This window comes from Vulpes lagopus, chromosome 6 (assembly GCF_018345385.1).
Source record: "Vulpes lagopus strain Blue_001 chromosome 6, ASM1834538v1, whole genome shotgun sequence".
Taxonomy (NCBI): domain Eukaryota; kingdom Metazoa; phylum Chordata; class Mammalia; order Carnivora; family Canidae; genus Vulpes; species Vulpes lagopus.
Genome location: NC_054829.1, coordinates 100,334,576 through 100,348,824, shown reverse-complemented (window position 1 = coordinate 100,348,824; position 14,249 = coordinate 100,334,576). Strand labels below are relative to the sequence as shown.

The 14,249-nt window shown below is 34.4% G+C and overlaps 1 protein-coding gene across 1 annotated transcript in view; it reads left to right on the top strand.

The window, feature by feature from the left end:
* Window positions 1-14,249, top strand: part of SLC9B2 (solute carrier family 9 member B2) — a 58,660-nt gene that overhangs the window by 5,440 nt on the left and 38,971 nt on the right. Inside the window, exons 3-5 of the mRNA XM_041757653.1 lie at window positions 6,070-6,204; window positions 6,868-7,048; window positions 11,766-11,936. Coding sequence (XP_041613587.1) covers window positions 6,115-6,204; window positions 6,868-7,048; window positions 11,766-11,936 — 442 coding nt within the window. The 5' untranslated portion in view covers window positions 6,070-6,114. The remainder of the gene's footprint in view (window positions 1-6,069; window positions 6,205-6,867; window positions 7,049-11,765; window positions 11,937-14,249) is intronic.

Genomic DNA, 14,249 nt, shown 5'->3' with positions numbered 1-14,249 from the left:
ATCAGTTAGCCAAATAGAATAGCAGTTGTTTTCCTTGGTTTCGTGTGGTCAGCACACCTAACACTTTCAGATAAGGTCATGTTGTTCAGGGAAACATCTTAGACATTTTAATAATTAATTCAAGGAAATTTTAAGTCCCTCCCTTCACTTGACCTCACTGCTAGGTAGGTATCCTTTTGAAGGAAAGAATATTAGATCAGAGTTGATTAACAGAGAATCCAAAAACTGAAAGGTTTCTGTATGTTCTACATAAACATACTGTATCAGACTGAGAACCTCCACTTTCAACACATGAGTGGATAAACATCGAAGGTAGGAGTTTTTCATTACAGAGCACTTAATGAACAATCGTGGAAATGTTCTTTCAAATGTATGAATATAGCACATATAGTACTCCGGCCATATATATAAATTCTCAGTAAGATTACCCCATGAAGTATTGGTCTGTTCCTAGCTCAGACACACACAGAAAAAAAAAACAAGAATTACCAGGCTTTATCTGTGTAAAGATCTATTAGTGTAATTTACCTGATAGTAGTAAGCATATTTTACTTGACCAAGAGCCCATGGACATTCACAAATTGAGAGTTCTTTTATTTCCTCTGGAATATTACAGAAAACACTTTTAAACATTGAGATTAATAAAGTACTCTGAAAAAGAGAAGGCTGATTTTGCAGACATCTTTCTGTATATGAAATCTTATTTACAGAAGTGATTTTCAAAATGTGCTTTGCTTCACTTGCCAGGAGGAATAGGGGTCAGTGGACAGGGCTCCTCAGCTCCATCTTTATTTGTCTCATGTGTTGGATTTCAGGATAGGGTTTATTTGATAAAAGATTTCCTTGGGCTTAAAAAATATTTGAAAACTGCTGTAGAAGATGTTAGGCAGTTCCCCCATCTTCTTTGAAAACCACAAAAACAAACAAAAAGACCTTAAATTGTATGTGGGATTAAGTTATCTAAAATGAAATTACCAGATTTTATCTCTGAAAAATATAATTATTGAGGAAAGCTGTATCATTTTCTTTTCTCTAAAGCTTTAAGGATTATATAACTTTTTAAAAATGAATTTTGAATTGCATAAGAATATCTTATTATAAAAATCCTTATTGTAAAAATGTAAAAATATAGAGAATAAAAATGAAATTCCAATCACTCTAATTCCATTTCCTTCCCCAAAGGCAACTACTATTATCAGACTTTTTCTATGCATTTACATACATATGCATATACATAATTGCTCATATTCTTGATCTGTTATTCTTGATGTACAATTTTCTCTCAAGTTTGGAGGAAAGATATAGGAGACTGCTCTTTTCAAGTCCATAGCGCTATGATTTTGGTGGCATATGTCCCTAGTATTGCAACATGAAGTTCAAACTAAGCCAATATGGTTTCTAAGCATGTGGATCAGTTCTATGAGAAATACTGGGAATGCTAAAGAGAGACATGAGTGGCCAACAACCTTTGCATAAGTTTTTAGAAAACCCTTGACCTGCTAACCTCCTAGCAAGTGGCAATCATAACAGCCACATTCTTTGGCTTAGGTCAAACACATTCTTCTGTTGAATTCTATATTTGAGTCATATAACTTTCATTAAATTAACATGATTTACTAAATTTGGAACCTATAAAGTTCCACCATTTGACATGAATAAATGTTTTCTAATATGCCTTACTGTTGTGTTTTGGTCTGAATAATGCAACATCTTGGTTGAAGAGCAGAAAAAACTGTTGCTTCTGTTTATAGGCCCTTTTAGTATTTATCTAAGATGTGTTTTGCCTTCCTACTTTTTGGTGTCCTTTTTTTTTTTTTTTTTTTAAGATTTTGTTAAAGCACAGGGACAGAACCCAAGGGCAGAAAGAGCAGCTGCCTCGGTATCATTTTGTATATACAGAAATCTCTCAAAGCATCTTAGTTTAACTGAATTTCTTTTTAAAAAGAGCTCCTTAATCCTTAGACTCTTTTTTTTTTAATCCTTAGACTCTTAAGGCATATTTAAATGGCAAGTTGTCAGCCAATTAATAATTCAGAATATGTAAATAATATTTGTTGTGGGAACAGATTAAAAGTTCTAGTTTCATTTATTTTGTCACCAATGTTGTGCAACCTAAATAGATTAGTAACATTTTTTTATTATAATAAACTCTGTAACAGTCATAATAATGGGAAAGAATAAAGCTGAAGATAATACAAGATAGAAAACAAAAATATTTTCTTATAGGATGTGTTTCCAAACTTCTAATAGAACGTGTTTTCAAACTTACAATTAATTATAACTATATATGAGATTTTAAACAAAATATTACAGCAAAAAAATATAATGCAGTGATTTGGTAGAAATGACATGAAATCAAAGATATAGATTAAAGAATTCTATCATTTCACAAGTTTTTACACAGTTTTACTATGAGACTTGGCTGATACTGGCTATGTTGATTGAAAATAGTTATTTCACTTCTCTAGGCTTTAGTTTTCTCATGTGACTCAAAGATATAGATTAAAGAATTCTATCATTTCACAAGTTTTTACACAGTTTTACTATGAGACTTGGCTGATACTGGCTATGTTGATTGAAAATAGTTATTTCACTTCTCTAGGCTTTAGTTTTCTCATGTGACTATTAAAGAGATTGAACCAGGTAATTTCTAAAGGCCTTTCCAACTTTTATTATTCCATTAAACTATGATTCTTAATTACTAGGAAACCATCTAGTTTCTCCATATTTCCCCACTTTTTAATTTTTCCATTCAAGACACCCAAGTATCTCAGTTTAACAGCTTCCTTGAAGCTTTAGTGGAATGAAAGATTTGAAAAGACTTTCATGAACACAATGAAAAAATAATTGTCTCATTTAAATAGCATTGTTGAAAATGAAGCATTTCATTTAAATTAACTTTCTAGATAACTAACACCTATTTTATTGAATACCACATTTTTTAACATTCTCTTTACATTTCTAAACCATACAATATATTTTAATGACTCTTAAAACAGAAAATATTAGCACATAATTTTTTTTCTTTCCATTTTCTTGAAGATGTAAAATCACCTTCCTAAACATCTGTTATTATAAAGGGGATCCTTCAGCCAATTCAGGTGTAAAGGTTCTTATTGAGGATTCATTTGGTGGCAAGTGACAGAAATCTAACTCAAACTTAAGGAATTTATTGGCTTACCTATAACTGAAAAGGAACTGCTTCAAGGTATATCAACAATGTGGTTATTAATATGGGGCTTTCCCTTTTTCTCCTTCCATATTAAGGATCTGCTTTGCTCTGTGGTCACTTCATTCTTTGGAAGGCTTTTCTGTATGTCAAAAGAATTGTCAATAGTGAGTGTGGGCTTAGCAACCCCAACAGAAAGAAAGCTTTCTCCAGGATTCCAGTAAATACCTTAAAGCTGACTCTCACTGGCCACCAATGGATCACATGCTCATGCCCGAAACAATCAGTGTGACTGGGAAAGAAGGTCCTCATTGGCCAGGCCTATCCTCATCTCCAGAGCATTGATAGAGTACAGGGATTGGGAAGGTGAGGAGGACATGAGTATCACATGAACCGCATGGGTGGAGAATAGAGGAGATGTGGATTACATAAAAGAAAATTAATATGCTGTTACCAAAAGTCAGGGAGAAAGATGCTTGGCAGGCCAAAACTGGAGATATAGGAAAGATATTAATCCCCACATTGTATAGCCTTAAATTTCTGTCTTTCCATCTCCTTCCTGTCACCTATCACTTATGCTGCTCTCAGTTTGCCTTTTTAACAGTCTCTTCCTACATTTTAACTTATAACATCTTATCTTCTGAGAGTTTAGAAACCAGATGAGCAAAGTCATTTGAATTGTTTCAAAGTAAGAGTTAATGGGCGCTGAGTTGAGAGCTTCTCTATAAGCAAGGAGTATAAACTTTCTATTTTTTTTAAAAGATTTTATTTATTTATTCATGAGAGATCCAGAGACAGAGAGAGAGAGAGAGACATAGACAGAGGGAGAAGCAGGCTCCCTGCAGGGAGCCCGATTCGGGATTCAATCCAAGAAATCAGGATCATGCCCTAAACCAAAGGCAGATTGCTCAATCACTGAGCCACCCAGGTGTCCCTAAACTTTCTACCTTTTAATGGATTTCATGACATCTCCTAGACTCCATAAATGGTCATTTTTGTGAATTTTCTGATTTCTTTGCCAAAACTGCCTTCTTGGTAGGGGATACGCTATTGTAATTTTAAGATTCAATGACTGTGAACAGCAAGTGCCATTAACATGGGTGCTTTACGATAAAGGTTACATTTTTGTCATTTTCCTAAATTTAAGCGGGTTTCTAGAGTGAGACAGATGGTATAAGTGTTCTTTTAGACATGGAAACATAGCAGAGAATAAACAACTGTCCAGTTGTAAGTTGTTTTCCTGGCTTTATTAAAATACTAGTATTTTATTTTACCTTTTCTCTCTGCAATACCTCTCTGATCTCAAATAAGTACTTTGCATCCATGATGGAGATTTTAGGAGAATAGGGAATTTTTTTGGAATGTGAAAACCTATGTAAATTCCCGTAAATAGCATGCTATGCAAAATGTCAGGTTTTGATTTTTTTCATTAAAAGAGACTAGAATAATAAGTTCTCAAGACTTCATTTTAGCCAATAGCTTATGTCTATTAGAAATAATCATTTATACTTGTTGGCTGTTCAAAAATATTCTTCATTAAATGGCAGAATTGACTGATTTTTGAAATTTGATAAAGGAGGTGATTCTAGTAATACTGCCCAAGAGTATGATCCTCAAAAAGCCTTGGCTTATTGTCTGGGAATAAAAGCCACCTCAGGGGTGGGCTTTTATATCTATATTGTATATCTCATTACATAGAACTGTTATATATGGTCATCTATAGCTTCAAAAATGAATAGGAATTGGAGTTTTTGGCTTTTCAGCCAATAGCATGGGAATCCAAGGGAGAAGAGATTAATTTAGTTGTTTATGGAGTCAACCTATAGGTCTGTCCTACAGATTTTTTTGTTACTTTATGTAAGTTTATTTTTTCTGGCATATTGTCAGCCTGCAGGGGAAAAAAAAATGTTTTGGCAATCGTCTAATTACTCACAATGACTCCCAAGAGACTAGGTGTCGAAGACATTGTGGCTATTCAATCAGTGTTGTATTATTTTAACTTTAATTTAGAAATATGAACCAGAGGGCAGCCCCGGTGGCTCAGCAGTTTAGTGCTGCCCCCAGCCCGGGGTAGGATCCTGGAGACCCAGGATCAAGTCCCACGTCTGGCTCCCTGGATGGAGCCTGCTTCTCCCTCTGCCTGTGTCTCTGCCTCTCTCTCTCTTTATGTTTCTCATACATAAATAAATAAAATCTTTAAAAAAAGAGAAATATGAACCAGAAAGGAATTAGTGATTCTAGTTTCTTTGAAAATAATGGAATCCACCGATTTCTCTTTGGTCACTCATTTCAGCATTGAAAAATTGCCTACAACTTTCCTGTTTCATCAAGTTGACCTATTAGAGAAAACAATTTAACAGTAATATTGCTTGTAATATTAGAAATATAACCCAGAAAACAGGGTGGGAAAGAAATCATATAAAAATATAAACAAAGTTTTTTCAAGAGAGGTAAAGGTAAATAAGAATTAGTATACTAAAAAAAAAAAAAAAAAAAAAAAGAATTAGTATACTAGGGGGATCCCTGGGTGGCTCAGCGGTTTGGCGCCTGCCTTTGGCCCAGAGTGTGATCCTGGAGTCCCGGGATCGAGTCCCGCTTTAGGCTTCTGACATGGAGCCTGCTTCTCCCTCTGCCTGTGCCTCTGCCTCAGTCTCTCTCTATGTCTATCATGAATAAACAAATCTTTAAAAAAAAGAATTAGTATACTATATTGTAATCAAAGAAAATATTAGCAATTTAAAGCTAAGAATAGACTAATTTAAAGTGTTTTAGATATTTAGAGTTCTAAGGGAAAAAATAAGTGCAATTCATTCATTTAAATTGCTCAAATTGCTGCTTAATTCATTCATGTAAATCTCAAGTTGTTGTTCCATATCTATACTATTTCTCCTTCAAAACAGATCCTATTCCTTTTCTCTGTGTCATCTTATTTTTAATTATAAATCATGGGGGATGAAGATAAAGCAATTGAACATGAAGATTTGGAACCATCTATAGGAATGGATCACACAGCCTCTACATATCAAGAAACACAGGTAACCTATGATCAAATGTAGAATATTCCAACCATTTCCTTAAAAAAAGGACTATGTATTTCCAAATCTATGATAAGATTGTGTTCTCTTCATTCTCTATCACTCAGTTAACAATTCTCCCATTCTTAATCTCCAAAATCGTACAGTAGGTACTTCTACCAGTTTTCCTAATTATCATTAGCAGTTGGCCCCACATGAGGCTAGAAAAATAGAGAGCCTGTGAAATGCTTTGTGTTCCCAGCCTGACCCCTAGAATTCTGTGTTCTTCCCTCTTTTTTTATTGCTTAAATTCAAATAGATTAATGAATTTGAATTTGTTTTCACCACAAAAAGTTACCTTTCTCTGGACTACTTTGACATATTTACCAACTATTACTTTGATTAATACCTTAAATAGAGTGATTTTTAAAGCCAGTACTACAAAACAAAATGGAACAGTATGTGATTCAAGCATTTATAATGTTATCAATAGTGACTCAATGGTAAATACTCCTAACATAGTTCTTGTTCCAACCATTTACTGATTAGCTACTAATATAGCACTATAGGGTGTTAGCCTTGATTCTAGCGATGGAAATTTGGTCTGTGATGTGGTGGCTCGGTAACTATAAAAATGTACAGCAAACATATAGTTTTAAGGATTCTTAAATTGCTTTCACACAGGAGGAAACAGTTATGAACTCCAGGGGAATAGATGCAAAAGAACCAACAGAAGGAAGTAACCTACTGAATAGCAGTGAAAAAAGGCTACAAGAAAGACCAACTGAATCAAATAATTTGCAAAGACTAAGACAAATATTTGCTTGCCCTCCACATGGTTTACTGGATAGAGGAATAACAAATGGTACGTAAATGGTAAAAATTAATTCAGAAAGAGGGTAAAAGATGAAACTGTAATAATGAGAGATTCCAAAATGATATGGTTTAAAGAACAAAAAGAAGTTGACTTCTCTCACACACAAAAACTCCTGGGTGAACAATTCATTGTGGTAGATAGGTCTGGTCCACAGTCATTGAAGGGCCCATGCTGACATGTTTCGTCATCTTCAACACGAGGCTTCCCACAGTGCAGTTGCCACCCATTCCAGCTGGCAGGAAGAGGAAAAAGAGCAGAGATCAACGACATTTTACTTTTTTGTATCTGAGTAATTTCACAAGATTACATTTGGGCTCCAATGAGAAAAATTACTGAGAAATCACTTGTAAACAGAAAACCACTACATAAATGTTGGTTTTAATTATTATTGAATAATGCAACTAATGTTTGAACAAACACAGCTCAATTTATACTTCCAAATGAATCCATCGTTTTATAAGTAAGAATCTTGGTTTCCAATTCAACTTATTCCAGTACAACTACTATTATGTAAAATACTGGGGGGATTTTTCTTTGGGAATGTAATCTGAGCACTACTTCAAATATTGTCTTTGAGGAATGGATTTGGTTTTGGGAGGCAGCCAAACATTATAATGATATAAATTTGATGAATAGATGCATGTTCTGATTCAGTAATGCTGTTTTTTGTTCAAAAAGGAAATGTGTGTGTGTGTGTGTGAGGGTATATATATTTTGTACTTTGGAGAATATGTAAAATAGTACCACTACTGGGGTACATATATATGGATTCTCAAAATAAATATGTTGAAGAATATAACACATTAGATTTAAAAGTTTTGTTTACTAAAAATCAGACTCACTTCTTTATTGTTATACTTTATTTGTAAGCTCTGAAAGACATTTTTACCATTCTAAACTGGGATGGAAGCTAAGTATAATATATTATACTTTAGGCTCTATATGTTTTTAACGAAATTAGGTAAGTCTCTAAACTAGGATGAGAAAAAAAAAACTCAAACTTTTCTTAAAACATGTAGAAAAAACCAGGTTCCAAAATATACACCAGTTGATAAGGCAACAGATAATTTAATACCTTTTCTGTCCTTTTTATTATTTTTTTAAACTTTCATCATTCAAATCGTGGCAGATTTCTAGTTAAAATATTTACAGTAAAACAGATAGGGATTGCATTAAGGAAAGGGTATAAATGAATGATGTGATTGGAGATTCATTTTTTCTAATTCTATGATCATCATCCATAAAGCTGCCTGAGAAATGGGAAATCATGATATATAAACACCTCTTCACTTGTTTTCCTGTACTCCTTCCTGTGTTCCTTCAGTATACTTAACTATTTTTTCTTAAGAAGTAGATCTTACATGTGAAAATATTATTTTCCAAAATCATAAATGAGAAAAATTACTAACTGAATTACTAACTGAATTAAATGTTATTTAGAGCAACCTTGTAAATGTACATTTACTATGTACTTAGAACTGCATTTTGAATATGAGAAAGGAAAGGAACATTAGAAGTTTCAAAGAAAAGTGGCCTTTTTAAAATCTTTTATTTATTCATGAGAGACACAGAGAGAGAAGCAGAGACACAGCAGAGGAAGAAGCAGCTCCCTGCAGGGAGCCTGATGTGGGACTCTATCCCAGGACTCTGGGATCATGACCTGAGCCAAAGGCAGATGCTCAACTGCTGAGCCACCCAGGTGTCTCAGAAAAGTGGTCTTGAAGTGGAAAACTTTATTCTATTTTTCCGAATTTAGTACAAAACTGTTTTTATGCTGTGACTAAATAAAATTTAGTAGCCAGCAGTTCCTACTTTCCTATTACACCTCCCGTACTACATAGAAATTTCAGCTCCTATTCCCAACTGAAAAATACAAAAGCTTCTTAGTCATTTCACTGTAATGGCATCATAGCCTACAAAACTATAATAATTTCGTGAAGGTTAAAAAATGGGACATCGGATTTGATCTCCAGCAATATGGTAGGTGAGACTCAACCGTCCTCTCATTTATGTAAGTGAAAACATCTGAAAACAATATTTTAAGTCTTCTTAAATGTATCTTTTATCTGTAGAAAACAGGAAGTTGTCAGACACCAAAAACAGTATGACTAGAAGGGTTAAATAAGCACTCAAACTGGCTTCTACTCTGGAGGCTTTTGTAAAATACCAGTGAACTTGAGTTTCTTTTTGAGAACCATGAACGTATCAGAGGCTATGCTTGAGTCTGCCCAGGTTGGGAGAAGTTTCATAGGAGACATCAATCTCCCTCACCCACATTGGGAAGCTGGAACCCAAAGTGATGGTGAATTTGAGGCAAACCTGCCCTGCAGAGGGGCCTGCAACTAAACCTATTTGTCTCATCCTATTTGTAGTGTTGGTTGGAGGAATGAGTCTTTACTAAAAATGTGTGACTTCATACTGATTTGTGTTCCAAAGTCACAGAAAAAAACTCAAGCTGAAAATATATCTAAAAGTCATCCTTGATTGTTCAGATTCTAAGCACATGATAGGAACAAATTCAGATCCTATCTGGAAAACCTCACATTCAACTCCAACAATTCCCAAAGATGAAGTTTCACGGAAGAGCTCACTGTTGCCAAAAAAACCACAAAAGACAAATAACAAAATCACAACATGTATAAGGAAGCAGATTTCAAAAATTTGTATTATTAGAAAATAAAATACAAAATATTTTTAATATCTATAAAGAAGTTAAAGAGGAGGTAGGAAATATAGGTATAAAACAAATAACTATTTACAAAAATGAACAGATTTTGATAAGCACCAAATTGAAGTTCTAGAAATGAAGGACATAGTACAGTAATTGAAATTTAAAACTCAGTAGATTAGGTAGCGATTAAGTGAAAAGAAGTTTGATAATCTAGCAAAGATCTGAAGAGATTACAAGGCCATGCACACAGAAGAAAAATGGACATTATGAAAACTGAGGTTAGGCAAATGGAGAAGGGACTATGACTTTAATTATTTAATCATAGTTCCAACAAAGGAGAATAGGAAGAAGAATGGGGAAGAGGAAATATTTGAAGAAATAAAGACAGAATGTTCCAGAATTGATGGAAAACAAATCCTAAGCAAACTAAAGATCATACTGAAATTAAACATAAGTACTGAACATTTCCCACTGAAATTGCAGAAACCTGAAGAAAAAGTGAAGATCTTCAAAACAGCCAAAGAAAAAGAATTCTCAAAAAGAGACTTAAAAACAATAATGAAAGCCAGAAAACCAAGGAATAATATTTCAAGGAACTGGGAGAAAGTGACTCAGCCTAGAACTGTATACCCTGAAAAACAATCTTTTAAGAATGAGAATAATTACCTTTATTAAAGATAAATAAAACTAAGAATTTACTACCAACAGATCTTCATGAGAAATATAGTGTGCCTTGCTACAGTGCTTCCACACCATGAATTAGTTCATATAAGATGGTAAATAAGGAATTGTGTCAGCGTAATATGAAAGTTTGCATTTGTACCTAATTTTTCCTGCCACATTAATGTTTTACATCATCAAGCAACAGCGAGTGAATGCAAAATGCATTGAAAAACAAAAAAAGATCAGGTATATGGTTTCTTACAATTAAAGATAAAGCCTTCCTAAAATTAGGACTTTCTAAAAAGCTGAACTCTTTCAGGCAGTTAATTGCTGGTTTAGGGGCCTCAAAGACTTTTCAACTTTCTACACTATTGAACTATCTAATGAAACCACATGTGGATGTAGAAGCTGACAGTACAGATAAAGTAGCTGCCAACACTTTTCCCTCAGTTAAAACATCAACAATAACAACAAATATTTGATTGATGGAGAAGGCTATAATCTGGGTCAGATTCGGATAAAACTGCTTTCTATTTAAAGCAAATGCTTTCAGGATTCTACATCTTGAAGTAGTAAGTGTGGTTCCAGGGTTTAAGTCCACAAAAAAGAGACCATGAGATGCAAATATCAATGGAGATTTAAGTATGCTGGTACTTTTATTAGGATTCTTACTGTTTTTGTCAGTACAGTTGATGACAGTTGGTTATAAGTTTGAGTAGTCTGCCCAAGTGCTTTCCCATAAGTCTGTATTTTCAGTGTATAATTTAGTACAACATAAGGTTTTCAAACAAGCAAACCTATTTCACATTCTAATAGAAATGCCTCTATTAAAGGAAATACTTCAGGCAACAAAATAATTGTCCCAGATAAAAGGCCTGAGTTACATAAGGAATAATGATCAAAGTAGAAAATAGGTATGTGGGTGATTCTAAACAAACATTGACCATAGAAAAGAAACAATAAGAGCATTTAATTAAAGACAGAACTAAAATCCTGGAATGGGATTGTTCAAGTATTCTCCTATTCGTATGAAGAGAGAAAGATAACCATTGTTTCCCTTTTTATTAAATAATGAATATTTATGGTAAAATTATAAAGAAAAATAGGGGAATTCAAGGTAGTAGTTCCTTGTGGCAGGAGATGGGGGAAGCGATTAGGAGGGGCCATAAGGGATCCAAAGGCACTGGTAATATCCTGTTTTTTAAGATAGTTGGTAATTACCCAGTTGTTCATATTACTGATGTTCTTTAAAATTACACATGGTTATAAATGTTTGTGTGTATATATTCAATTTTTTTAAATTTTTACATTATATTAAAACCTACATATGACAAGTTACTGGTAGAAACTAGTTTTCTTGGTTTATTTCAGTTACCATGGTTGTTCTTCTCTGGGCTGTAGTTTGGTCAATTACTGGTAGCGAATGTCTTCCTGGAGGAAACCTATTTGGAATTATAATCCTATTCTATTGTGCCATCATTGGAGGTAAACTTTTGGGGTTGATTAAATTACCTACATTGCCTCCTCTGCCTCATCTTCTAGGTAAGTGCTAAACACTTTCTGTTTTCTTCAAGGGTAAATCATATTTTAAAAATTATAGTTTGGAACACTTTGGGAAATAAATATAAAATATTTCTGTATTTGTTGTGCTGAAGCCAAAAGCCAGTTGTTAAATTTTGAGTTTGATGAGCCAGTTGTTAAACAGTAATTTTTAAAAATAAATTATATATGTTTACAACTAAGTAATTTGCATAAAAACAAGACCAATAGATTCTCAAAACTGATCACTTCCTAATTATTTTACTGCATTTTCCCTTTATCAGTGCTCTTAAAATCATATAATTAATATATAATGGTGTGCCACTGGCTAGCTCTTCCCAACTGCACATTCATTGACTTCATATTGGTAGCTTAACACCAACCATGGTAGAAATAACTATAAAACAGAAATCAGTTAATGATACAGAAGAGGGCTTAATATACTGTAAGTCACTCACATCATTGACAAAGGGGTGAAGGGGTCATCTGCCAAATCAATATCAGGTGGCCATGTCAAAGCAGACCATCAGCAAAGGAAACAGTATCCCAGAGAAGTTGTTTTCACATTCATTTGGGAAATAAAAAATGCTTCTTCTTGCCCCCCACCAGAAACCTCCAGAAACTCTTAACATATTTTTGAGTTATTAGGTTATTATTTCCTTTGAACTGTGCTCATTTCAGCACTATTTGTAATGAAAAATCTGAAAAGTTCCATAAAGTCCATTAATTGATCCAAAAATTAGAGTACTTCCAAACAATGAGATACTATTACAACTATTTTTTTAAAGATTTATTTATGTTTTAGAGAGAGAGAGATTGTGCACAAGAAGAGGTGGGGAGCAGAAAGAGGAGAGAATCTCAAGCAGACTCCATGCTGAGCATGGAGCCTTGTGTAGGGTATGATGCCAAGACCCTGACATCACAACCCGAGCCAAAACCAATAGTCAAATGCTCAACCAACTGAGCCAACAAGGCACCCTGATACTATTAGAAAATGAGGCACATGGCACACATACAGAAGCATGCTTAAATAGGTATAGAAACTTTCTGGAAAGGCACAGAAAACCCTTAAGAGTGAATACCTTTGGTAAATGAAGGTTGAAAATTTGTACTTGGGTTAGGGCAATGTGCTTGTCACTTTATGCTTATTGATAATGTTTTAATTTACCATCAGCATGGGTTATCCATATTATTCTTTTAAAAACAACTGTTGTAAATTAGTTCATACTTCCAGCAATTCTGGAAAGACTGTAACTGGAGAATCCAGAACTTAAGAAACTTTCTAGATTAAATGGCAGCAATGAGAGATGCCTGGCAGTGATGCTTCCTGGCCTAACAGTGTCTGGAGCAAGTCACAAAAACTATGCTTGTAATTAGCCTCTATTCTTACAGCTTACATACAGAATGTTATATTAGTAAATTAGTTTAATCATTTAATGTGTAGTACTTCTAAGGACATGCTGAAAAGAGGATCCTTCTGGGGAAGAACAGAGTCTGAAAGCCTCATGATGTCTGATGGAGGAGACTTTCCTGTTGAAGGGGCCTCACAAACTCCTCAGCTACTTCAATTACATATACTTCCCAGATGTGTCACACTTGATCTTCACACCTTGGAAGAAACTTCTAGCCCATCCAGAAACTTCTCAACTTCCTAGCCCCTTCTTCCTTCTTTGAATTCCTCTGACTCACCCCTCCTGCCTGAGCTCATGTAATACTTTCCTATGTTTCCATAAAATTGAAGCTGTCAGTTTAACTTGCTCCCCTAGAGACTGAAAGCTTGTTGAGGTGAAAGTACCAAGCTTTTTGTTTGTCATTATATTTCTAATACCTACCATGATGTCTAAAATACTGAAGGCATTTGGTAAATGTTGTATGGCTGAACAAAAGAAGAGTCAGCAGCTGACATGATAGCAATGTCTATTTCATCATACCATAACTCACCAAAAAGCCTTTGTTTTTTTTTTAAAGTAAGTTGTATCTTTTTTAAGATTTTATTTATTTATTCATGAGAGACACAGAGAGAGAGAGAGGCACAGACACAGGCAGAGGGTGAAGCAGGCTCCATGCAGCGAGCCCGACATGGGACTCAATCCCAGGTATCCAGGATCACACCCTGGGCTGCAGGCGGCGCCAAACCACTGAGCCACCCGGGCTGGCCACCAATAAGCCTTTGCAAAGCAAGTTATATATATTTTTATTAAATTATCTGGCTTGAAGGTAAAATAGAGCCCATACAGATATTTGTTGGTAATTCAGGTCATCTGACATAGCAAATATTTTCAGGAACTGTTTGCTATTTGCACACAAAAGAGTGAC